At 47.9% G+C, this 24,047-nt stretch overlaps 1 protein-coding gene across 3 annotated transcripts in view; it reads left to right on the top strand.

Annotated features, from left to right (window-relative positions):
* The window catches only part of IL6R (interleukin 6 receptor), a 54,419-nt gene extending 31,426 nt beyond the window's left edge, over positions 1-22,993 (top strand). For all 3 annotated transcript variants that reach the window (XM_025287757.2, XM_006044204.3, XM_044944308.1), the window contains 4 exons: positions 8,072-8,115; positions 9,469-9,538; positions 13,286-13,379; positions 19,437-22,993. In XM_025287757.2, coding sequence (XP_025143542.2) covers positions 8,072-8,115; positions 9,469-9,538; positions 13,286-13,379; positions 19,437-19,683 — 455 coding nt within the window. In that variant the 3' untranslated portion in view covers positions 19,684-22,993. The remainder of the gene's footprint in view (positions 1-8,071; positions 8,116-9,468; positions 9,539-13,285; positions 13,380-19,436) is intronic.
* The last annotated feature ends 1,054 nt before the right edge of the window (positions 22,994-24,047 follow it).

The following is a 24,047-nucleotide window of genomic DNA, read 5'->3' as shown; positions in this document are numbered from 1 at the left end:
GTATTCTCCTGCCAGTGGAGGACGGTATGGTAGGCACCTGTTCAACCTCAGGTCCTGTGTTTCTGTGACTTGCTACAGTGATCGCGTAAGCTCAGGCAGAACTCTTTTGACCACTTCTCGAATAAGCAGCTGAAGGGTTTGAGCTCCTATTCTGTACCTGTGTGGGTTTTGAGGGGAGGGTCTTCAAAACCCCAGTGGTGAGTATAGCCAAGGGAGAAACCAGCTGCTTCCCTCTCCACTGAGGGCAGAGCAAGAGGAACCTGGATTATTCCCATGCAAGAGGGATTAGGTTGGAAATTGGGGAGTGCTTCTGGAAAATGAGAGGGAGGTTATGTATGTTTTACTGAGGTTACATAAGTTTTAGAGTTATTTGACTGTTTGGGACATGTCACTGCACTAGATACTACATTGATGGGCTTTCTAGCCCCAAAGACCTGCCTCCATCCCTAAAGCCCAGACAGGTAGGATGCGTGTGGAGGTCCTGACACAGAGGCTGAGAGAAGTACATTGGACCTGGAAATCAGGTTGTATGACCTTGGTAACGTTAGTTTACCTCTCAGAGCCTCAGTCTTGTCATCTGTAAAATGGAGTTGATGTGACCTATCTTGTCCCCTTTGGAGAGTTTTTATGAATTTAGAGAAAAAAAAATTTCTTAGTGATAATAACTAGTACTGCAAGTGTAGGAGGATTAGTACTTTGAGTGCTGTGTTGATTGGTTCTTGGTCCGGGAGGATCCACAACTGTTGAGCCCAGGGGTCTTGGGATAAAGAGAGCGGGGCTGTGGACATCCTAGAGCTGATGCCCTGGATACAGTCCTGGACTCGTTGAATCGGAATGTAGAGGGGAATGTGAAATGGGGAATGTGCGGGGGTGGGGTGGGGGCGGGGCTGGCGTGGCATCCCACTGTAATTGATAAGGCTGTGGAGCAGACAACACTCCGGCAGTTTAGAAAGAGCAAGAAGGGCTTCGTGGAGGAGGTGGCATTTGCGTTATGTCTTGGAGGGTGTTGGAGGGGTTTCCCAAGTATAGAATGGGGGATTATAGGCCACGGGAACAGCACGTGCAAGGACGTGGACTGTGAACCAACGCAGGGCTCTTTGGCCCGGCGGGAGCACAGGTGTGTGCGTGGGAGGTCCGAGTGGGGCGCGCGGGAAGGCCTGAAGAGAGAGGGGGTGCGGGGCAGAGGTGTGGGGGAGGGGAGTCAGGCGCCTGGGCTGCAGCGAGCGCTGCCCCCTTGAGGCCGAGACCTGGCTGCACGCAGTCTTGTGGAGGCAGCGAGGTTCCCAGCCTGAGGGCGGGGCGCTGAGTCACACAGTTCTGGGGGCCCTGCTCTGGCCTGGAAGCCCAGGTGACTGCCAGCAGCACCTGCCACGGTGACTCATGGAGTCCCTGCCTGTCAGGGCTGATGTCACTCTGATGTCAGGCCAGGAAGGAGAGGTTACACGTTGACAGGCGGCTGGTCAGCCGCTCTTTGCAGGCTGGGAGTTCCTCACGTTTGTCGTCTCCGACAGCACGGGCAGGGCTGGCATCCAGCAAGCCTGTGGACCCTTTGCACAGCGAGCTGGGGCAGAATGCTCAGGAAAAGCCCGTTAGGCATGAGGGGTGTTTCTTGCTTTCATGAATCCCTTTAACTCCCTCTCACACCCTGCTCACCAACACCTGGAAAATATTAAGAACCACCTATGACAGGTAGTGAGTAGCGGGGACCCATTCTTGGGAGTCACACTGCTGAGGAGGTGCTAGAGGTTTGCGTCCACGTGGCCTTTGGGGGACCCAGCGGCTGGGCTGCACGCTGTCCGGGCAGGTGGGCCTCCCTGGCCCAATCCCTTCAGCTACATACTATCACCTCAAACCCTGCAGTCGGCCCATTCTGGGGGACTTCACTGCGTTCCTCCCCTCAGCATGGCCCGAGGGGAAGTTGTATAGGTTAAAGGGTACTTGGGGACACGTTTCTGAGGAGACCGTGCCCCTTCTCCCCTCCCCGGGCGTCGCCTGACTCTGCCTTTGTGCCGTTTTCCATGGCGACTCCACATGCTGCTTCTACGGGCGGCCTTGTCGTGTCCCCTGGGTGCAGTGTTGTCGCTGGGTGGACTGGGCTCTGGTCGCTGGCACTGCCCCTCCCAGCAGGACCTTAGGGAAGTGCCCAGCTTTGCTTGGTTTCCAGATGGGAATGATAGGCCTGCTTCAGAACTTCCAAACCAAACACCTGCCTCAGTGGGCTGAGAGGACTAACCAAGCTGGACAGCAGTTCACACCCAGCCTGGCACATGTGAGTATATGCCAGATGCTAGCAATTCACCTGTGTTTCAGGCCACATCTGTCCCTTGAGCTCTGGATTCTTGTCTCCACTCTGCCCAGAGCTTGGACCACAAACCTCCCTGTGTTCTTTGTGCGGCGATGGACACTACCATCCAGCCCGCTCTCTGAGCCAGGACATGCCCAGGATAGCAGGCCAGACCACCCTCTCCCTTGGCTCAGGTTCTTGTCCCATGTTGGCAGGATTCTTTTTGTTATTTATTTAGCTGTGCCTGGGTCTTAGTTGGAGCCTGTGGGCCCCTTGCATTGGGAGTGCAGAGTCTTAGCCACTGGACCCAGGGATGTCCCTCAACAGAATTCCTACAAGGATCCCTGAAACTGATTTCTGTCTCTGGTGAGAAAGCACCAACTGTCCTCCACGCCACTGCTATGGGCCTCTTTCTAGATCCACAAGCCTGAATGTTGCTCCCTGGTCTGCAGCCATGACTCCCCTTAACTTCCAGGTGAAGCTCAAACTCCTGAGCTTGGAGCAGAGGGCCTTCTCCGGCTGCCTGCCCACCATCCCTCGTGACTGGCCCTCACTCGCCTCTTCCCCTCCAGTGGGACCAGCACTTTGGCACTCATGTCTGCCTCTTCATCTACCTTCTTTCCAGGCCCACCACTGCATCACTTCCTTCCACACCCTCCCTACCTGCTCCATTTCTGTGCATAGCTGAAAGTTTCCTGGGATTTCTATAAAATTTCAAAAAGAATTTTGGATACCCAAGAAGGTCACCAGCTTTTCAGTTTGCTAAGTAAGGACCTAAAATTAAATGGTTAAGTAAAAAGTGCTCTGCTGTGCTTAGTCGCTCAGTCATGTTGGACTGCCAGGCTCCTCTGTCCATGGAATTCTCCAGGCAAGAATACTAGAGTGGGTTGCCATTCCCTTCTCCAGGGGACTCTTCCCGACCCAGGGAGCCAACCCAGGTTTCCTGCATTGTAGGCAGATTCTTTACTGTCTAAGCATCAGGGAAGCCCAAGTAAAAAGTAGCTATTGCCATTGACCGTCACTCATTTCATAAGAGGATGAAACAAGGGCTTAATCTCAGAAGGAAAACACTTAAGCTATATAGCTATCCAGTTTGTTTTTTCTCATTTGGCCTCAGACTAGTAGACTTCTCCACAGACTGTCCTGGGTGGTGCTGGGGCCCAGGTAGAGGTGATTTATTTCTCCTCAGGAGATTGTCAGCTCCTCAGTGTGAGGTTTTTGGCTTTTTTGTTTTTCTGAACGAATGGAAAAAAGTGAAAGTGAAGTCACTCAGTTGTGTCCGACTCTTTTCGGCCTCATGGACTGTAGCCTACCAGGCTCCTCTGTCCATGGGATTTTCCAGGCAAGAGTACTGGAGTGGGTTGCCATTTCCTTCTCCAGGAGATCTTCCTGACCCAGAGATTGAACCTGGGTATCCCGCATTGTAGGCAGACACTTTTACTGTCTGAGCCACCAGGGAAGTCCTGCACAAATGGAGGAACAGTGATTAACTTTCTGGTTGGTGGTTTATAGGGTGTGAGGGAAGGCATGTCGTCCAGAGTGGGGACGTTGCCTGGCGTGCCGCTCAGCTTGTGGGTCCCTGTGTCTCCATCCCACCCCCTCTCTGTGAATGTCTGGCTTTGTGGTTCGTCCCTCTCCCCTTGTTCCTTCATCTTTCTGTCACCCTCTGGCTTCCTTTTTTTCTTTCTTTTGCCTCTTATTCCCAGCCCACTCCTGTGTTCCCTCTCTGTACTCCAGCCCTGGAGCCTAGTAGCCCATATTTTAACTGGTCATAATATACAACTTAAAATTATTGTGTTAGAAAATGTTTTATGTTCTGTGTTCTGAATTTAGAGTCAGTTTTTAAACAGATGTTTTTGTGTGCTGGGCGCGTGCTAGGTCCTTTAGCCTGTGATCTGAGGTGACCTGTGTAGAAGGAAGCCACCCCCTTCCTTAGAAACAAAGAAGCGAGGTCTAAAAGAAGCTGAGTGCCTTGACCAAAGCTACAAATCTGGTATGAAGTCCTCTGCCATCCTTTGTATCGAATTTCTCTATTCCAGAACCCAAGTAAGCAAACCCAAACCCATTTTCAAATTAATAGAAATACATCTTTTGTTTTAAAAACTCATGTGGAAAAAACTCACAGGTAGTCTCTCTCAGCCTCACTTACTGGACATGGTCATTCATTCATTCACTTTGTTATGAATATAGAAGTACATCGTCCGATCTGGAAATACTATTACGGGGACACACTCCGTGTTGGATGTTAATGTATCAGTCCTTTTTTTTCCCCAGGTGATTTTCCATAATTGAAATTTTACTAATTACACAGTTTTCAGCAAGATGCAGGCTTATGTTAAGTAGTGAGTTTACAAAGATGAGTAGGATACAGTCCTTGAATTTGAGAAATGTTCAATCTAGAGATGATTTTTTTTTTAAATGAAGTGGAAAAAAGTTTATTCTTGGAGTCAGAAAGCTTTAACACTTATTTCTTACAAAACTTCAGGCAAGCTATTTAACCTCCCTGGGTCTCATTTTCCCCATCTGTAAAGTGGGGGTGATATTATTACCGATCTCAGAATACTCAGAGTACTGTTGTGAGAATTAAATTAGTTAGTTCGCGTTTAGTATTATAGGTAAGGTGGTGCCTGGCATGTAGTAAACTCGGAGTAAATGTCAGGCATCGTTATAGTTGTTGCTGTTACGGTCTCATGACCGCCACCGTCCTTATGCCCGTTACTTCCTGGCACACGGGGGCATATGGGAGCCGGTGAATGCCGTTTCCTTCCCTTCTTTCATTGCACATGCTAGCTGCAGTGAAACACTAGGAAATATAAAATACGTTTGTCTAAACGGAAAAAATGTGTTCTCTGTTGTTGCTAATGTTTTATAGCCTTCCTGAGCCTCTGCATCTGTAAACCTGTAATAATAGTACCTGCCTTGTGAGATACTATGAACATCACGTAGGCAAAGAACCACTTGGAGCTGGAGTAGAGTGAGCGTCCACCAAGGTCAATGGTAGAAGTACTAGCAATATTTTATTAGTATGCAGTTAGTATTAATAATATTATTATTAAACTTATTTTCCCCTGAGCCCTAGTTCCTTATGTAAAATGGAAATGTTTATTAGTAATAGCAATACACCTTCCATCTCAGGGGACAAATGGTCTGAGTCAGGGGTTCCCGTTGTCATCTATCCTGAAGTAGAAAACGGCAACTCACTCCAGCATTCTTACCTGAGAATCCCATGAAGAGAGGAGGCTGGCAGGTTACAGTCCATAGGGTTGCATAGAGTCGGACACGACTGAGAGACTCACATTATTGTCATCTAGGGAGGTTTTTAAAAAGTCTTGTTATGTAAGACAATCTTAACTATGTGTTGGAAAAATTTTGTTCAGTCTGGTAGCATTCCTGGGTTATTTGAGAGAAAATTCCTACTTTAATCTCTGGAAATCTGAGCCACCAAAGATTACACATCCTTTTCTGGACCTCATATCATGTTGGGGGTCAGAACTGAGGGTCAAAAGTATACTGGTCTCCTTTTCTTCCTGAAATATCTTTCTGGGTTTGAGGGATCTTTTAAAGACCCTGATGGCTGAAACTTACCATGGAGATTCTGAGGCTATAGGTCAAGGATTGGACCTAAAAGACCACTGATGAATCTGAACATGTCTGGGTTTAAGAACCACTGGACTGAATGACCATCCATGGTCAACCATATATCCTATGTAGAGTTGTCCCTGTCTCCTGGTTTTAGCTTTCCTTCCAGCGTCCCCACACCCTCCTTTAATCCTTCAGTCATCCCCTGCTATGAGTCTAATTGTTCCCTGTTAGGTTGGGCTGGGAAGAACACAAAAGAATAAGAGATTGTGTCCCTCCCATTTATCCAAGGTTGATCTGGGGCTGAGTTGCTCTGTGACCTTGGACAAGTTGCTTTCCCTCTCTGGGCTCTCTGTACAATGCGGAGGTCGAACACGCTCTTGTGTCCCTTCTAGTGCTGCTGTTGTGTGGTGTTTTTCCCCTCCTGGGGAATGCACGCCCCTTCTGGAAGTTTCTGTCCTGAGCAGAAGAAGGGTCACCCTCCCCTCCAATCCCTTGCTAGTCTTTCTACTCCTGACTCAGGGAGGCTCGACATCTTTGTATAAACTGGTTCTGTGGTATTTTTAATTTCTTGATGGAAAAATGATGAACTGAAAAGAAAATATTTTAAACTCCAGAGCATTCAGTGCCTGGTCCCTCGGGCCCATATTTGCGGCTGAGTCAGGCCTCGTGTCAGCGTTCTCGCTTTGATACTTGCCCTTCTGCAGCCTTGGGGGTTTCTGCAGCAACGTGGTTCCCATGGAGCGGGAGGGGCCCAGGAGGGTGCCCAGTCCACCTCCCTTCTCAGGCACAGTATATTAAATCCATCCAGGCAGTAAGAGTCTGTTGTTACATAATTTAAAAACATATGTTTATTTATTTGGCTGAGCTGGGTCTTAGTTGCAGCATGTGGGATCTTAAGTTGCAGCATAGGAGATCTAGTTCCCTGACCAGGGATCGAACCTGAGTCCCCTGCATTGGGAGTGTGGAGTTTTAGCTACTGGACCACCAGCAAAGTCCTAGAGAATCTGTTGTTTAGATAAATATTTTTATTGCAAAAAGGGGCATGCTGCTGCTAAGTCACTTCAGTCATGTCCGACTCTGTGCGACCCCATAGGTGGCAGCCCACCAGGCTCCCCCATCCCTGGGATTCTCCAGGCAAGAACACTGGAGTGGTTTGCCATTTCCTTCTCCAATGCATGAAAGTGAAAAGTGAAAGTGAAGTTGCTCAGTCATATCTGACTCTTAGCGACCCCATGGACTGCAGCCTACCAGGCTCCTCCATCCATGGGATTTTCCAGGCAAGAGTACTGGAGTGGGGTGCCACTGCCTTCTCCAAAAAAGGGGCATACAGGAGATTAAAATGTTAATGGTGCTTATATCTGGCGCTGTATATCCTTCCTTTTTTTTCTTTCTGTGTATGAACATATATTTGTTGTTGTTGTTGTTCTGTTGCCAAGTCAAGTCTGACTCTTTGCGACCCCATGGACTGCAGTACGACAGGCTTTCCTGTCCCTCACCATCTCTTGGAGTTTGCCCAAGATTATGTCCATTGAACTGGTGATGCCATTCAACCATCTCATTCTCTGTCACCCTCTTCTCCTTCTGCCCTCAATCTTTCCCAGCATCACAGTCTTTTCCAATGAGTTGGCTGTTTGCATCCGGTGGCCAAATTATTGGAGCTTCAGCTTCAGCCTTAGTCCTTCCAATGAGTATTCAGAATATATATTACGGCATATCATATAACATGGGCTTCCCAGGTGTCTCTGTGGTGAAGAGTCTGCCTGCAATGCAGGAGTCACAGGAGACATGGGTTTGATCCCTGGGTCAGGAAGATCCCCATGGAGAAGGAAATGGCAACTCACTCCAGTATTCTTGCCTGGATAGTCCCATGGTCAGAGGAACCTGGCAGGCTACAGTCCATGAGGTCACAAAGAGTCGGACACGACTGAAGCAACTTAGCACACCACATGCAAAACTTTGGATCACACTATATGGACTTTTTCTTGTCTTACATTTTTCATTTAACATTATATCATGTTCTTAGTTATTTTCTGAGATATTTTTAAAGACTATTGCAATGTATGATTCTATCAGAATTTGTATGGCTAGTCCTTTAGGGTTGGATAGTTGCTTGTTTTCAGCGTAAGATACACTATGATTAATTTTATTCTATCAGTCCGGACTTCAGTGTTCATGAATCATTAATAATGATTTTTCTATCCACAGAGTCCCGGAGTTCTACTACGACCAAGCTGCCCACCTCCACGCAGGTGAGCTCATGTTCTTATAAAAGGGTCACGGCGACAGCACCTAGAGTTAAGGGTTGTGGGCTGGCGTCAGGCAGAAGCTGACTCCAATTGCACCTCTACCACTTACCAGAAACGTGGCTGTGAGCAACTAGCCTGAACACAGGGCCTCTGTAAAGCACACCTCTGTAAAGCAGGGGAAGAGCGGTTCTCTCGTCCCAGTGATATAGGCCACGTAAAGTGTGGATTGGTTCTGGCCCGGCTCACTGAGCAGCTGTGTGTCTGGGGGCTGCTGTTTCATCTCTGAACCTCTGGGCATCCCGATAGCTTAGCTTGTGTATCTGTGCCCTTCCCCTATGGACTCCTGGTGTCATAATTTTCTGAAAAGAGGATTACCTCTGAAGCTGCTTAACAAATCCTTGTGTAATCCAATTTCCCATTCAACTACATCTCATCTCCTGGTCCTTAATTCCCTCAATGCTAAGCGGGGAGGCTCAGCCACTCCTGGAGCTGGGCAGCATGGGGAAGAGCCAGGGTCTTGCATCTTGGCCATATTGGATGCAGGACTGTCCAGGCACCAGCGGGAACAGCTCCAGGGTGCAGCCCATACTCACCGGGCCGGAGGGTGGAGGGAACTGACGCCGAGAACTTGCCATGCCTCACTAGGCTCTAAACCTGGCATCTCCTCCCTCATTTGACCTTTATGATCACCAAGATTTGGGTGCCCTAAAGATCATGCCTGTACTGATCAGTCATGTCTGACTCTTATAGCCCACCAGGCTCCTCTGTCCATGGGATTTTCCAGGCAAGAATACTGGAGTGGGTTGCCATGTCCTCCTCCAGGGGATCTTCCCAACCCAGGGATCGAACCCACATCTCTTATGTGTCCTGCATTGGCAGGCGGGTTCTTTATCACTAGCACCACTTGGGAAGCCCATGGTCATGCCTACAAGGGAGGAAAATTGATGCCCACGTGGATTAAGAAATTTCCCCTGCCTTCCGTAACTAGTAAATGGTGGATCCAAAATTCTAGCCTGAGTTTTTCCCAGTAAGTGGTAGTACCCACGCCCTGGCACCAGACCCATAATACATCTGCTGTTTCAGGTTATTTATTGAGTATCTCCTCTGTGGAAGGGGTGTGCCCTTAAGTTCCTGGTCGAGAGACATGTGGGAAGAAATCCCCACCCTGAGTAGGTGAGCTATAGATACAAGTAAGTTGAGAGTGATGGGTCAGACAAGGAGAGGTCCATGAGCTAGAGAAAGGATTGCCATGGGTGGATCAGGCAGGAGGTGAAGGAGAGGATAGTGCCTGAGCTGGGTCCTGAATGATGGTGGAATCTGCAGAAAGAGGCTCACAGTGAGGACTGTTTCTTTTAGGCACCTACTACCACTGAAGATAATGAAAATCTTTTCTCCAAAGATTCTGCAAAAACAACCAGCCTCCCAGGTAAGGACTGGATATTTTTGAGTTTCTGTTGCTTATGGGGCACAAAAGAACTTGTCTCTGCAGAAAGTCCTTTCTTTCTGGAAGTGTTGGCAGAGGGCTGGTCTGCTTAATGAAAAGGATCGATGGCAGAAATAGTCTTTTATTACTTTATACTTCCAAGTTTGATATCGTTAGCTAAGATATTGTGAAGGGACCATAAGAAGAGTAAGATAAATCAGTAAACTGCGTCACATTTGGCCCAGAATACAAATGAATGTGCTACAAACAAAATTACTAGAGTCTGTAATGAAATACCCTTTTGAGGAATGAAATAAATCTTTGGGAAGGCCTTCATTCCAATGCTTCTGACTGCCTATACCTGCAAGACTAGGAAACTTAGTAACGTTTGCATCAAGAAAGATCCCAACCAGGGTTTCCCTGGTGGCTCGGTGGTAAAGAATCCCCCTGCCAATCAACTGGGGAGACACGAGTTTGATCCCTGATCCTAGAGGAACCCCCATGCTGCAGAGAAACTAAGCCTGAACACCACAACTATTGAGTCTGGGCTCGAGTGTCTTTGAGCCACAGCTACTGAGCCCACATGATGCAACTGCTGAAGCCCAAGTGCCCTAGAACCCGTGCTCCACAGCAAGAGAAGCTACTGCCACGAGAGGCCTGCACACTGCAACTGGAGAGTAGCCCCCACTTGCCACACTGGAGAAGAGCTCATACAGCAACCGAAACCTAGCACAGCCCCCAAAAAAGGAAAGGAAAAGATCCCAGGTCCTGTGTTTGCTTTACTATTAATATATGGATGGGACTCATGGAGTCCAGACTCTGGAGGCTCAGCAGCTGAACGCATTCACCTGATGGCTCTTGGGCTTTCTGAGGGAGTCCCTGGCCCCCATACCTTTAACTGGGCAGATTCCTGCCATGCCTGGCTGCCCATGCCCTGCATTGCTATTGCAAAGCCCCACCTAGTGTAGTGAACTTAGGGGGACCTGCCAAACACCTGGGGCTAAGCTCTGCGTGCACAGCTGGGAACTTGGAGTCGAACCCATCCCTGATCTCCTGGAGTCTACCATCCAGGGGGCAGGCTCTGGGGTAAAGCAGTAACTAGCAGAGAGTGGAATGTGGCCAAAAGGGAGCCATAGGTAAAGCAAAGGGGATTTAGAGTCCTGAGGGAATCATAGAAAGTTCACAGAGGAGGTGCCATTTGAATGAATGGTGTGGGTGGGACAGCAGGAGGTTGGGGCAACAAGCAGTTCAGGAGATACAGTGGAGGAAGAACCCTTGAGTCTTCTCTAGCCACCCTCACCGATGATCTGTCTAATCCAGCCCTGTGTCTTTAAAGACCGTCTATGGGCTGATGACTCCCAAATGTACAGCCCCGTCTCTGACCTTCCCACGAAGATCCAGCCAGACTGGTGTATCCAACTACCTAGGTGACATGTCCACCTTATACCTACTAAAACTCTCAGACCTAATGTGTCTAAAAGAGAATGCTTGATGCCTCCCTGCCTCTTCAACCCAAATCTGTTCTCATCCTTCTTCCTCATTTCGGTAAAGACAACACCTCCTCTGGGTTGCTGAGGCTGGGAGGTGAGACAGGCTTCCTCTGCTATGCCTCATCCCATGTCCCGTCCTCCAGCAGGCCCTGCCAGTTGTATCCTGAGGTTTGTCCAGGAGCTGACCACTTCTCACCCCTCCATTGCCAACACCTGGCCCAGCCATTGCTGTCTTTTCTCCAGGAGGACTTTAGGGTCTGCCTGCTGGTCTGTTGGCTTTTAGTCTTTTGTTTTAATATTTATTTATTTATCTGGCCATGCTGGGTCTTAGCTGTGGCACCTGGATTCTTTTTAGTTGTGGCATGTGGAATTATTTCCCTGACCAGGGCTTGAACTCGGACTCCCTGTACTGGGGATGGGAGTCAGCCACTTACCCACTGGATGTCCCTCCTGGCTTTTGTCTTAACCCCCAACTGACTCTTTTCCAGCCAAAAGCCAGAATGACTCTTAAAACACAAATTTAAGCTCTTCTTGGCTCAACACCATCTTGTCTCCCAGAGTCAAAGCCGAAGACCTAACAAAGACCCTAGTCTCTATGAAGTCAGGCCCTGATCTTGAGGTCTCACCTCCTCCTCTCTCTTGCTCATCTGCTCTGACTTCCTCACTTCCACACGTGCTCACCACATGGCCTTTGCACCTACTGCTTGCTCTGCCTGGATGCTCTTCCCCTGACCTCCCCTTGGACAGCCCTTTCATACATCTGGCCTCTGCTCAGATGTCCCCCCTCTCCCCCCTGCCCAGGGAGGCCTTTCGCAATCACCCAATTTGACAGAACCCTCTACTGTCACGCTCCCCTTTCTATGCTTTGTTTTCCATCATTGCCTTTGTCAGTGCTGACATCTTATTAGATATGTATTTGTTTGTCTGTCTCCCTTGATTAGACTGTAAGATCCAGGAAGCCAGGAGTCTTTCTGTCATCCAATTATCTGTATCCCTGAGGCTTAGAACAAAGCCTGGCACGTGACAGACACTCAATAAATATTTGTTGAATGAAGGAAGGAACAAATACAAAAGATGATGAAGTGTTAGTGAAAGAGTAAGCCAAGCATACACGAAATGGGTGTCTCTGCCAAGAGACATGGGACACACGGGGAGACACCGGCCCTTGCGGTCAGTGCTAAGGCAAAGCCTGCATCTACTAGACACCCGGAGTGATGACTGGCATCACATCTTTATCAGCAGTGGGTCCCATTTAGGGTGGAAGAGCCTGAATCCAAAGTCCATGAGACTGTAAGTATCTGCATTTTCAGCAGAAGGGAATGGTGATTTTGCTTAGACTACTCTCTGTCTAGTCCAGGGTCTGTCTCTGGCAGCCACGGGAAGGAGCTTTCTCTGGAAGGACATGGTTGTTTGTGAAGCTAGTTTGTTTTCGCATTCGTTCAGTGAAATATTTTGGTGGGCCTGCTTTGTGCAGGGTACCACGTGAGAAGTTGGAATGTTAAAAGTGAAAAAGACACACAGGGTCCCTGCTTTCAGGGAGTTTAGGCTGGAGGTGGAGCTGGGGAAGTAAGCAAGGCAGGCCAGCGTGGAGCAGGATCACTTCTCAAAGGGAATGCCATCATCTTATGTGAGATTCAAAGGCCGAGCAGGGGGACTGGCCAGCAAAGGGGAAAGGGTGCAGCAAGGGTGGATGAGCATTCTGGGGGAGAAGAGAATGCATGTACAGGAGAGGGAATACACGTGAGAAAGATGGACTGAAATTCAGATGGCTGGGGCTTGCATACCAACTGGGGAGACAGGTGAGAAGTGATGATCCAGGGGGGACAGCTGCACCCAAATGCTTGATTTAAAGCATCCGAGCCTCCAGGAGCTGCTGTCAAGGAGGTCCCCTGAGGCTCTGCTTCTTGCACTCCCCTGTGCCTCGTGGGGCCGGCTGAGTGCCACTAGAAAAGCTGCTCTGAGAGTGAGTAGGAGTCTGTGGCTGGCCGCAGGCACTCAGAAGCTCTGAGCTGGAGGTGTATCTCTTGCCAAGTGGTGGCATCCTGGGGTCTGTCAGACTGTGCTGGGGGAGACCTTCTAGAGTTGGCTTTGGCCAGAACACTGACAAGTTTGTCAGGCAGAGCTGTTTCCTCCTCCAGGGGTGAGGTTCTTTTGAGGTTTTGGCAGCACTTGCTGAGTGGTTTGTTTTTTTTTTTTCCCCCTTCATTCCTCTGCTCCTCTCCCTCCTCTTCTTTCTCTCCCTCTTACTTTTTTTTTCTAGTGCAAGATTCTACTTCAGTACCACTGCCCTCATTCCTGGTGGCTGGAGGAAGCCTGGCCTTCGGGACCCTCCTCTGCATCGGCATCATCCTGAGGTGAGAAGGGCCCCGGGGTGGCCCTGCGGTGTTCTCAGGCTTCACATCTAGCTTTGCCAGTGCTAGGATGGTGGCCATGGGTTGGAGAGCCACGAGTGGATTCCAGATATATTTGAGAGGTAGAATGGACAAGATCTGATGACAGCTTAGATGGGAAGGATGAAGGAGAGGAAGGAATCAAGTCTGACCCTCAAGTTTCTGGCTTAAGCAGAACAACCAAGTAGAAAAACAATGCTTACATATTGGTACCACTGGGGAAACCCCAAGTGGGCAAGTTTGGCAGGCCATTCAGATCATTGCCACCAGGCAGATGGTAGTTGGGGCTATGGGAGAAGATGGGGCCAAAAATGTCATCTGTGGCGTACAAATGGAATATTGTGAAGAGGAGGAGCTGAGAAAGGGACTGAGAAGGAGCGGCCTGAGAGGGAGCAGAAGAGGCAGGAAAGCCTGGTGGTGAAAGTGTGTGTTAGACACTGAAGAAACACCTTAGGCTCTGGGATTGCAACATGAACATACCCTTCCTCTCCTAAGAGCCACAGACTAAAATGAGTAAAGTACCACTTGAGGAGCACCGCAGCAGAAGTGCACGGGTAACTCTGAAGTGCCTGGCTAGACTACCTCCTTGGGGATATTCTGTGTTTTAAAATAAGCAGACGTAGTGGGTCACCTTTAAATATCCTATCCTGGTGCCCCTCTCCAGTCCTGGTGAGGGTTTGGTTGGCACTCTGGTCACTGTAGTGCCATGCCTAATCATCCTAGTCTCTCTCCACTCAGTCACTGGTGTTGCCATTCATTCCCAATCTTGCAGAGAAGTCACCTAACAGTGCTCCCAATGAATGGGCAATAAAGAAAACTTCCAGTGTTCCCGATTTTACGGCAGGAACTGGCAATTTTGCATATGCTGAAGCCCTAAAGGAAATGAGGCTGGGCTCTGGCTTCGGATGGTGGTAAATTCCAATGATAATATAAGGAGAGGAGAAATTCCATCCTATTTCTTTCTGTTTTTCCTGTCTTTTCCCTTGTTTGTAACTTGCAAGGATTCTACCCCGTGATTGAGAGAGGTGGTCTATGAGGTGTTTGGGAAGGAGGGGTAAGACTTTGGCAGACAGCTTTCCACGTGCTAGCTCATTGGAGTCTCACAGTGACCCCGGAATAGCTCAGCCACCAAGGTGGTCTGGGTTGGAAGATGAGGAAGATAAGAACTCACACTGTGTTTGGGGTTGTTTTTGCTTTGATTTTTCAATGAAGTAGCAACCAAGCTGTTCCAAGGGTGTGCAGAAGATAAGGTTCTTAAAGAGTAACTCCCTGGAGGAGCCAAGAACTCAGTCTTTTATATCTTTGGGCCAGAGAGGGGCCCTGCCAGCTTTCAGAGGTTTTCCTACTCCCTTCTAAGGGATTCTTTGCCTCACCTCAGACACCTCTTCTTTCTGTATCTGTTTCATCTGGGTTTCAAATGGACTTTCTCATAATCCACCAGAGACCCTATAGAGCAGTGGTCCCCCACCTTTTTGGCACCAGGGACCAGTTTTGTGGAAGACAGTCATGGACCAGAGGGTGGGGGCTGGCTTCAGGAAGACTCAAGAGCGTTACATTTCTGTGCACTCTATTTCTATTACTGTTACATCAGCTTGACCTCAGGTCATCAGGCATTAGATCACGCAGGTTGGAGACCCCTGTTCTAAGGGATTCCTTGCCTCACCTCAGACATGTACTTCTGTGTTCTCTTTTTATTTCTTTATCATTAGGGCTTCAAAACGTCTTTAGCTTAACCCACCACAGGCCCTGTAGAGTAAATATCATGATTATGATTTCCCCTTGACAGGTGAGGAAATTAGAGCTGAAAGAAAGAAGACTGATTACAGCTAGTCAGGGTGAGGCTAAGATTCAGACTCACAGCTTATACTTCTTGGTTAGGGCCTTAGGGGTCATTTAGTCAAACTCTTGAGTTTTACAAATGACACAACAGCCACGAGAGGTAAGCTGACTTGCCCAGGAACACACACTTTGTTAATAGCAGAGACAGGACAAGGACTCGTGTCCCAAAAGTGCCTGCCCACTGCGCCAGCCTGCAGTCGGCTAAGAGGTGGGCCTAGTCTTATACGTCCACTGTTGGCCGGTGGCCCCCCTGACAGGCGGTGCTCTTTTGCTGTGCTGTTAACCACTGGGAGAGAAGTGTTAGGCTGGGTATCGGCCATAGTGCTCATCACAGCCCTGGTTTGCTAATGTGCTGATGGTGCTTGTACCCTGGCTGGTTGCTACACAACCAGAGTCCCTGAAGGCACAGCGCCTCGTGCACAGAACATAGCAGTTATTTATTTCCTAGCCTGATGAGTTTCCATCCTCCCGTTTAAGGCTAATTTATTTGGAAAGAGGCCAGTTAATTTCAAACAGTGAAAAATCACACTATTTCCAAAGTCCCCCATGTCAAAAAAAAGAGTATCAGTAGGGGTTTCCCTGGTGGCTCAGTGGTAAAGAAGCCCCCTGCCAATGCAGGAGATATGGGTTCGATCCCTGGTCCGGGAAGATCCTACATGCCACAGAGCAACTAAGCCTGTGTACCACAACTGTTGAGCCCATGCTCTAGAGCCCGGGAACCGCAACTGCTGAGCCCAGGTACCACAGCTACTGAAGCCTGAGAGCCCTAGATTCTGTGCTCTGCAACAAGAGAAGCCACCGCAATAAGAAGCCTGTGCACGGCAGTAAAGAGTAGCCCCTGCTCCCTGCAACTAGAGAAAAGCCCACGCACAGCAACGAAGACCCAGTGAAGCTAAAAAAAAAATGAGTATCAAGAGATGCTGGGGTGCCAAAATGGTTGGGCCTCCATGACCACTGGGATGGCCAGATGATTACAGTGGATAGAATGAGAGGCAGATGGAGGAAGGAAAGCCCACCCACCTGTGACACCATCTTTTTATTTTTAGTACATTTATTTTGTGTCTTAAGGAAAGCACAGTATTTTCCTAAGTATTTTTCCATCAATATCAGTGACAATTTTTAAAAATTTAAGTGTGCTGTTGAAAAAGGTGTACTATCTTTTTAAAGGGATGTTGTAGCTTAAAAGGGCCATTCTCCCCACTGTACTTCCTGTGCCCCAGTGTGCCCCCATTTATCTCTCTATTTATGCCATCGGGCACTGGGAAAATAGGATTTTCATAGCAGAGAGTTACTTTTCTGCACATTTATTTAGAATGGCTAACACTATTAGATGAGGACTTCCTATGTATATGACTATGATTTAAATCATTTTGTATTGAATGTATTGTCTCATTTCAGTATTTTAAAATCACACTCTCCCATCTCCGTGGTTAATTATAAGTGTTTTTTAAGTTTTGTAAGTGTTTTTAAAAAATTTCTTTTAGTTGCAGAACCTTTTCTTAAAATATTGCATGCGTACATGTTGTTACTTCAGTTGTGTTCGAGTCTTTGTGACCCCATGGACTGTAGTCTGCCAGGTTCCTCTGTCCATGAAATTTTCCAGGCAGTGCTCAGACACCTTTCAAAGGCAGGGCAGTGCCAGGTTTGGACGGACCACAGGCCCAGAGGTTTCTAAGTCCCCTTTGAGCTTAGTGATTTGCTGAAAAAGTCTCATTCACTCCTCAAAATATTTCAAAAGAAGAAAAGCTCATCTTTCTCAGTTACCCATCCAGTTGTTGAAAAAATCTGAGGACAGAGACTGCTTTCCGTATGGGTTAAGTTACATCAATAGAAACTTAAATTGTGACACAGGATTATTTCCTAAATATTGGCAGTTTGCTGATACTGACAAATAGCAAAGAAGGACTGATGCTGAAGTTGAAGTTCCAGTACTTTGGCCACCTGATGCGAAGAGCTGACTCATTCAAAAAGACCCTGATGCTGGGAAAGATTGAGGGCAAGAGAAGAGGGTAACAGAGGATGAGATGGTTGGATGGCATCCCTGATTCAATGGACATGAACTGGAGCAAATTCCAGGAGATGGTGAGGGACAGGGAAGCCTGGTGGTGTGTTGCAGTCCATGGGATTGCGAAGTCAGACACGACCTGGGGGCTGAACAACAACAAAGCAAGAAGGGAGAAAAATCACACATTAAGCAAAGACAGCGACTGTTAATTTTTAAAATGTAAAAGTCTGACAAACATACAGGAAAGTGCAGATGTCATAAGTGTACAGTCCCATGCATTTCCACAAAGACACCCATGCAGCTGACACCCAGATCAAGAGCACTTTACATTTAGATGAATTTTCTCCAAGTCTTTTTCCTCTGCATAGTCTCTTGTTTGTTTGTTTGTTTTGGCTGTGTGGCATGATGGTTACCCAGTCAGGGGTTGAACCTGTACCCCCTGCATAAGAAGCAAGGAGTCTTAACTACTGGACCACCAGGGTTTGTTTTTCAGAGCCATGATTATTCTGTATCCATAACTCTGAATCCTGCCTTTTAAATAAATGTAGCATTAGTTATAAGCACTTCTTATTATTAAAATTTTTTGTAAACCTCACTTTCATCACTTCTCCATTAGATGCATATACCCAAGATCACCTAACCAACCTCCTATATTGGGTAGTTGGACTGTTGTTTTGCTTTTATAAACAAGACTGTGTTGAACATCTTTGTGCATAAGGCTTTTTCCATAGCTATGTGCTTTCCTGAGGGTATAGTCCCAAAAGTGGAAATCTTGGATCAGAGGGGCTGAATGTTTTGAAATCCAGAGTGTAACGACTGTCTTCAGTTCCCTCATGAGAGAGGAGGATTCCACCCAAGAGCCCAGCATAGCTCCAGTAAGCGCCCTGCTGTGTTCTCTTCCTGTGCAGTGCCTGAATGGCGAAGCCCAAGTCACATTCTGCAGACTGTTTGTTCCATTTGGATAACAGGCTAAGAGCCAATGGCATATTTGGAGCCAGCTATCAATTATTTATCATAACAAGGACAGGAATAGCCTGTCGATATAAAAAGAAACCTAAGGAAAATCCCCAAACCTTGTTTTTGATGTTGGTTTCCCCTCTCCCCTCCCAGCCCTTCCTGAAGTAGCTGACATTTGGTAGAATTGAGAGAGACCACCTTGCTCCCGCTTTGGGGTCAGTGGGCAGTAAGTAGGTGACAAAGTGGGAAGCGGGGGGGAAGATGGGCTGCCCCGCTCGACTCAGGGAGGAGCCCTGACTGTACCTTTGAAGATTGCTATCACCATCTCATCTTTCTTTGGGCTGTCAAGTGACTTTTCTCAGTTACTGAGCCCTGGCTTTGGGCCCAGAGTGGAGCAGGGTGAACGAAGCTGTGATCAGAGAGATGTCTATCTCCTTCCTGTTTAACATCGACTTTCCTGTCAAATGAGTCACTCGTGCCCAAGTGGTGCCCATGGCCGAGGCTGTGTGCATGTGCCAGTGTGGTGGGAGGGGACCCAGAGGTGTAGGGAGATCTGGGGACTATGAGCATATTGGAAGCCAGAAGCGAAGGAGGGGTGTTGAGGGAGCAGGACAGTCCTTTTCCTTCCCCACTGAAAGAATACTGTCTCTCTTTTTTTTTAAGTAAGTGGATTTGAGACTGAGAATGTGTCCCTCTGGGCTGCCTCTATGGTTGTGTTAGTCTTTCAGTTATGTCCGTGTCTGACTCTTTGCGATCCCATGGGCTGTAGCCTGCCAGGCTCCTCTGTCCGTGGGATTCTCCAGGCAAGAATACTGGAGTGGGTTGCCATTCCCTTCTTCAGGGGAGTCTTACATACTCAGGAATCGAATCCAGGTCTCCTGCATTGTAGATGGATTCTTTACCGTCGGAGTGGAGCAGAACAAAGAACAAATTAGGTTCTCAGGTGCTACAAAGAGGCGCTCAAAACCTCAGTTTCCCCATTGGTAAATTGGACCCACCATGCATACCTATTTCCTTGGGGTATTTTTGATAGCTCTTCAGAGGATTATGTAGTTCCTGGTGACAAAAAGCAGCCAATGAATAAATAGTTATCAGTCCTTGGAGCTGAGACCCAAGAGCGTCAGCCCACAAGGGCAGCCAGCTGTTGGTGCTTTTCTCTTGGGCTTATCACAGCAGGAACTCAACATTTGCGTGGTTTGTCTTTGTGTGTCTGTGTGAAGGTTCAAGAAGACCGGGAAACTGCAGTCTCTGAAAGAAGGCAAGACGAGTGCACACCCGTCGTATTCTTTGGGCCAGCTGGTTCCTGAGAGGCCCAAGCCCACCCCAGCGCTTGTCCCCCTCATCTCCCCACCGGTGTCCCCCAGCAGTCTTGAATCTGACAACACATCGAGGAACAGCCGGCCGGATGCTAAGGGCCCTGGGAGCCCTTATGACGTCAGCAACAGAGACTACTTCTTCCCCAGATAATGGGTAGGCCTAGCAGCCTGGGGCGTCAGGCCCCAGGACTGTGTGGATGCTGAAACATAGACTGGCTTAGCACAAGTCGCTCCTCACTGCCATGCCAGCTTATCTCAGGTACTCGGGGCCTCTGGCTTCACCTTTACAGAAGCGCCTCACAGAAAATTCTATGCTGGGTGAAAAAAAAGATTTGCTGTGTTGGTTGAGTTTTGAATCACCCTGACCCCAATGCCCTGATTACAGGGTGAGAGTGAACTCAGGCCCCCGTGAAGAGACGGGTGTCAAGACTCTACTGGCCACTCAGGTGGGCAGAGCTGGGTGACTGGGGAGGTTTGGGACTGCCCCGGGGCTTTGGTGTGGATGAGCCGCTGGCCGTCCGCGCATCCCCGCCCACCACCAGGAGCGGCAACCTCAGACGGCTGGGATGGATTTCCAGCCAGACTCCCCAAGTCGCTTGTGTCTTGACCCTCCTCTTCTAGCTCGAACTCTAGAAACCCAAGTGCCTTCGAAATTCCGTTTTTTCTAGGCCTGAGTGTGGGGGAAGGTCTCTTGTGCTTTTCTTTCCCCCGCAGCTGAGGTGGGGGCAGACAGTATCTCAGGGCCTGATGGTTTGAAATGGAATTATAATTAGTTCCTCATCAGCATTTTCTGAATGTGAATGGTCGTCCTAGGCACTTGCTGAATTCAGAAGTGAGTGCTCTGGCTCGAGTTCCCTTTTTGGATCCCAGGACTTCAGGAGAGGAAGGAAGGGAGTGGGGCAGGGTCTCCAAGCTTATCTGTAGTAGCATTGCTGAGGGGGCTGGAGGCCTCTGCACACCGTCCTCCCACTTCCCCGGCTCCCCAGAAGGAGAACTGGCATCAGGAAGGCTTCTGCCAGTTGTGAAATCAGCATTGCCTCGCTCCAGCTTTGTTTATTTTGTTTTCAACTGAGCCTGAGTAACCAGGGAAGATAATATTTATGCAAAAAGACAAAAGAACCTGGCAAGAATGGATTTTAATGTGGTTTTTAAAAAACTGCTGACTCTTTTATCTTCAGAGGGTAGAGCATCCAGTATTAGTTGAGAGTCGGTATATAAATAACAGGGGAAAGGTACAATGACTTTGCTTAGCACAAAACTGAATCAAGTGACAAAGGACGAGAAAGATTTTCCCCTATAAGAGAAGAGACTCTGTTTTCATTCTAAATTTTGTTTTTGCCTTAAAAAGTAAAAAAAAAAAAAAAGAGAGAGAGAGAAAAAACAACTCTGCCTCTTTTCTAATTTAGCGGAAAAGGCAGCTTGTTACTACTCCCCCAGGCGGTCGAGAAGGAAATGGTGTCCAGCTCCCCGGTCACAGTGCTGGGAAGCCAGCCTCCCACGATTACTCAGCAGGTCAGCTGAAAATCCCCACCACTGAAAGCCACGAATCCTCCGGTATCAGATGAGGTTCATTTAAAAAAAAAAATCCTAACCTTGATGCCTTCCTCTTTTTAGTTAGTTCCTTGAATGTGATTGTGTTCAGCGAGTATTGGAGCATCGACTGAATGCCGAGGCGTGACGCTGCCAACCACTGCAGTGTGCTTTTCTGTCTAGGCTTTGACGATGCAGTGAAGTTAGTGGTTACCCAGACAAGCACCCTCAAGTATCCTGGGAAGTCCCAGAAAGAAGCTGTGATTAAAATCTGTCATGCAACCCACCGCTAAAAATGTACCAGACCACAACACTTTTCTAGTAGTCTCCTGTTTTAGAAGAACAACCACCAGCACCAGACAGGTGGGAAAAGGACAGAAATGATCATGTTTTGTTTACTGTTTGCCGGGCTCAAGCTGTTATGACGTTGGGCGACGTGGTGACGTTCATTGCTGGCTTTGGCTGTAGCTTTCAGACTCGGTTGCTGCCTTTGGCAACTAATCTGAAGTTGACAAAAGTGAGGCAGGTGGTTTTGTTTTGTTTTTCTCTCAAGTTTTCGTGACCGAGACCAGCAAAAATGCTGTTAAAGGGAAATATAGAAAATAAGAATCTGCATGAGACAGGATGATTCTCTGCCCACAGTTAACTCTTGACAAAGTTTTACCCACGTGTAATATTAGCAGAGCCAGGCAGCGGTGCTGGTGGAAGATGTGAAATCCAGATAGCTCATGATTGCTGAGAGCTAGGCAGCTTTGATCTCCAAATTGTTATTGCTTTCATTATTATTTGAACGGAACTGCCTCCCCCCCCCTTTATTTTTTTATAAGCTAGTATAGATGAAGGAAAAATATTTGTCTTCTCTTGCTCGGTGTACATAGGTATACACCCTATGCTCTCTTTGTCTTTGAATCTATGGTCAGTGAATGTGTGTTTCAATTCACAGGTCATTCTTACCTGTGTTTCTACAGCACACGTGTGATGCTACTCACCTAATACCTGTAGCAATCTGCTACACAGCCAGAAGGAAATGTTAGCCCAGCGACAATTTTTTATTACAGATGGACAGCTTATGCTGCTGGTTGGGAAACATTGAAAATATGCTAGTTCAGGGTTTCAGTTAAAGTGGTCATTAATTCTTGTAGCATTAATGTAAAAAAATTTCTGTTTTTAAGTGTCGAGGAAGTAGCGTTGACTGTTTCTGCAAAGCCTTTGGTAGCTCTGAAAGCTCTCTGCCCTGAGGGAGCCTTGCCCTTGGTAGTTTGTTTGCCAGGCTCTGGGCTCACCCCAGTCTCTGTCATTTGCCTGCTGTCCCCGAGGGAAGGAAACACCATGACAAGGGGTGGGATCTGCTGGAACGGATTGGGAGCCCACCTGGTGGGGAGCAGACCTCGGCTCAACAGAGCTCAGTGGAGCAGACTGGGGGTGGTCATGGTTTGTGGGTTTCCTGTAGAATGTTCAGGAATGTCTTGCCTGGCTGCTTTGGTCCTGGGCTATATCGCTTCATCAGAGGCACTTAAGATTGCCCCAGTTGGGGAGGAGTCTGACACCCAGCTCCAGATTGAGTTGGTAAGAAATCTGTCTTAATTTGGAGAAGCAGGGGCAACTGGTGGTTCCTGGGAGCATGAGCCTGGATCCCAGGCTCCCATGCAGCAGTTGGCAGCGGGGATTTTGCCAAGCTGGCTCCACTTCTGTGCCAGACACTCCCGAGCATCCCCGAAAGGTCCTTCTAGCATAGCGTCCTCTGTGTAGCCTGGCTCCAGCACCAGCAAGTTTCTATGGCAACCTTAATGATGATTAAGGAACATTGTCAGATGTATGAACATATGCTCAAATGCAGATCTACTTCAGAAGGAAAGGATTGGAACAGCGTGTAGCAAGGCTGTTAATTAATAGAGAAACCGTATTTGGATGGAGAGCACACATCTGTTAAATAGAATACCTCAACTTTATGTTTTTCTGGAGAGAAATAATAGTTTTAAGTTTGGTTTTTTTTTTTAACCTAATTATCTGAAAGCAAATACCAAAGGCTGGTGATGTCTGTATATGGGGCAAAGGGTCAGTATAATTTTTTTCAGTGTTTTTTCTTTTAACCAGCTATTTTGCATTTAAAATGAAAATTGTAAATGTTTGAAATAAATAAGTTCCAAAAAAATATGCCTGGGAGATAATGATGCTTTGGTGCCTGGGTCCTTTCAAGGAAAGACTTGCATGGTTACTCGGGGAAAGGGGTAAGGAAACATGGATTTAAGTCAAGGAGAACCATTTGGGGGTGAGCTTTTCCTTAATGCAGGATTAAATTACCTCTGGAAAAAAATCAGGTGAGTTTAAGAAATAAGTTGCAATTTCTCAAAGACTTTCATTTTGAAAGTTATTTCCCCAAATGAGCCCTGGACTTTCTGGAAAGGGCGTAGGTGCTTCGGCTTTTTTACATCATTATCAGGTGATGGACCTGGGGGGAAGGAAAAGGAAGGGCCATTATTCATCAGAAGACTGTTTATTGAACAGGGGTTGTTAACGGAATCACAAGTCAACCCTGAACCTCTCCATCATCAGGCTGCATCTGTCCCCTATTGAAAAGGATCCTCCATAGGAAACTTTGGGACTCTGCCATCCCAAATCTTCCAAACAGAGGAAAGCCTTCATGTGGATGCTCTGTGGATAAGAGTTGCTGTGTAAACAGTTCAGGGCTGGGGAGGAGGAAACTGCATGGAAACCTGGAAATTGTGTAACTCAGACCGAAAGCTGAAGTGCCAGGCCCCGCTGTGCGGCCCCCCAGCCCCCAGGGAATCAGAAGAAAGCCACACGACCAACCACACCTATGGGGCCCATCCTTGAAGATGCCACGGTTTCTTGCGAGGTTGGTCCCTGTCTTGCAGAAAGTGACACAGGAACAGATGTCCCATGGTGGCTTGGCTGTGCGGGCCCCGCAGAGGGTGTGGGAGTGAGTGTAAGGAGCAGGAAAGGGAAGAGGGTGGCCCCCCTCTT

This window comes from Bubalus bubalis, chromosome 6 (assembly GCF_019923935.1).
Source record: "Bubalus bubalis isolate 160015118507 breed Murrah chromosome 6, NDDB_SH_1, whole genome shotgun sequence".
Lineage (NCBI taxonomy): Eukaryota > Metazoa > Chordata > Mammalia > Artiodactyla > Bovidae > Bubalus > Bubalus bubalis.
Note: the sequence above shows the minus strand (reverse complement) of the source record. Positions and strands in the feature narration are given on the sequence as shown.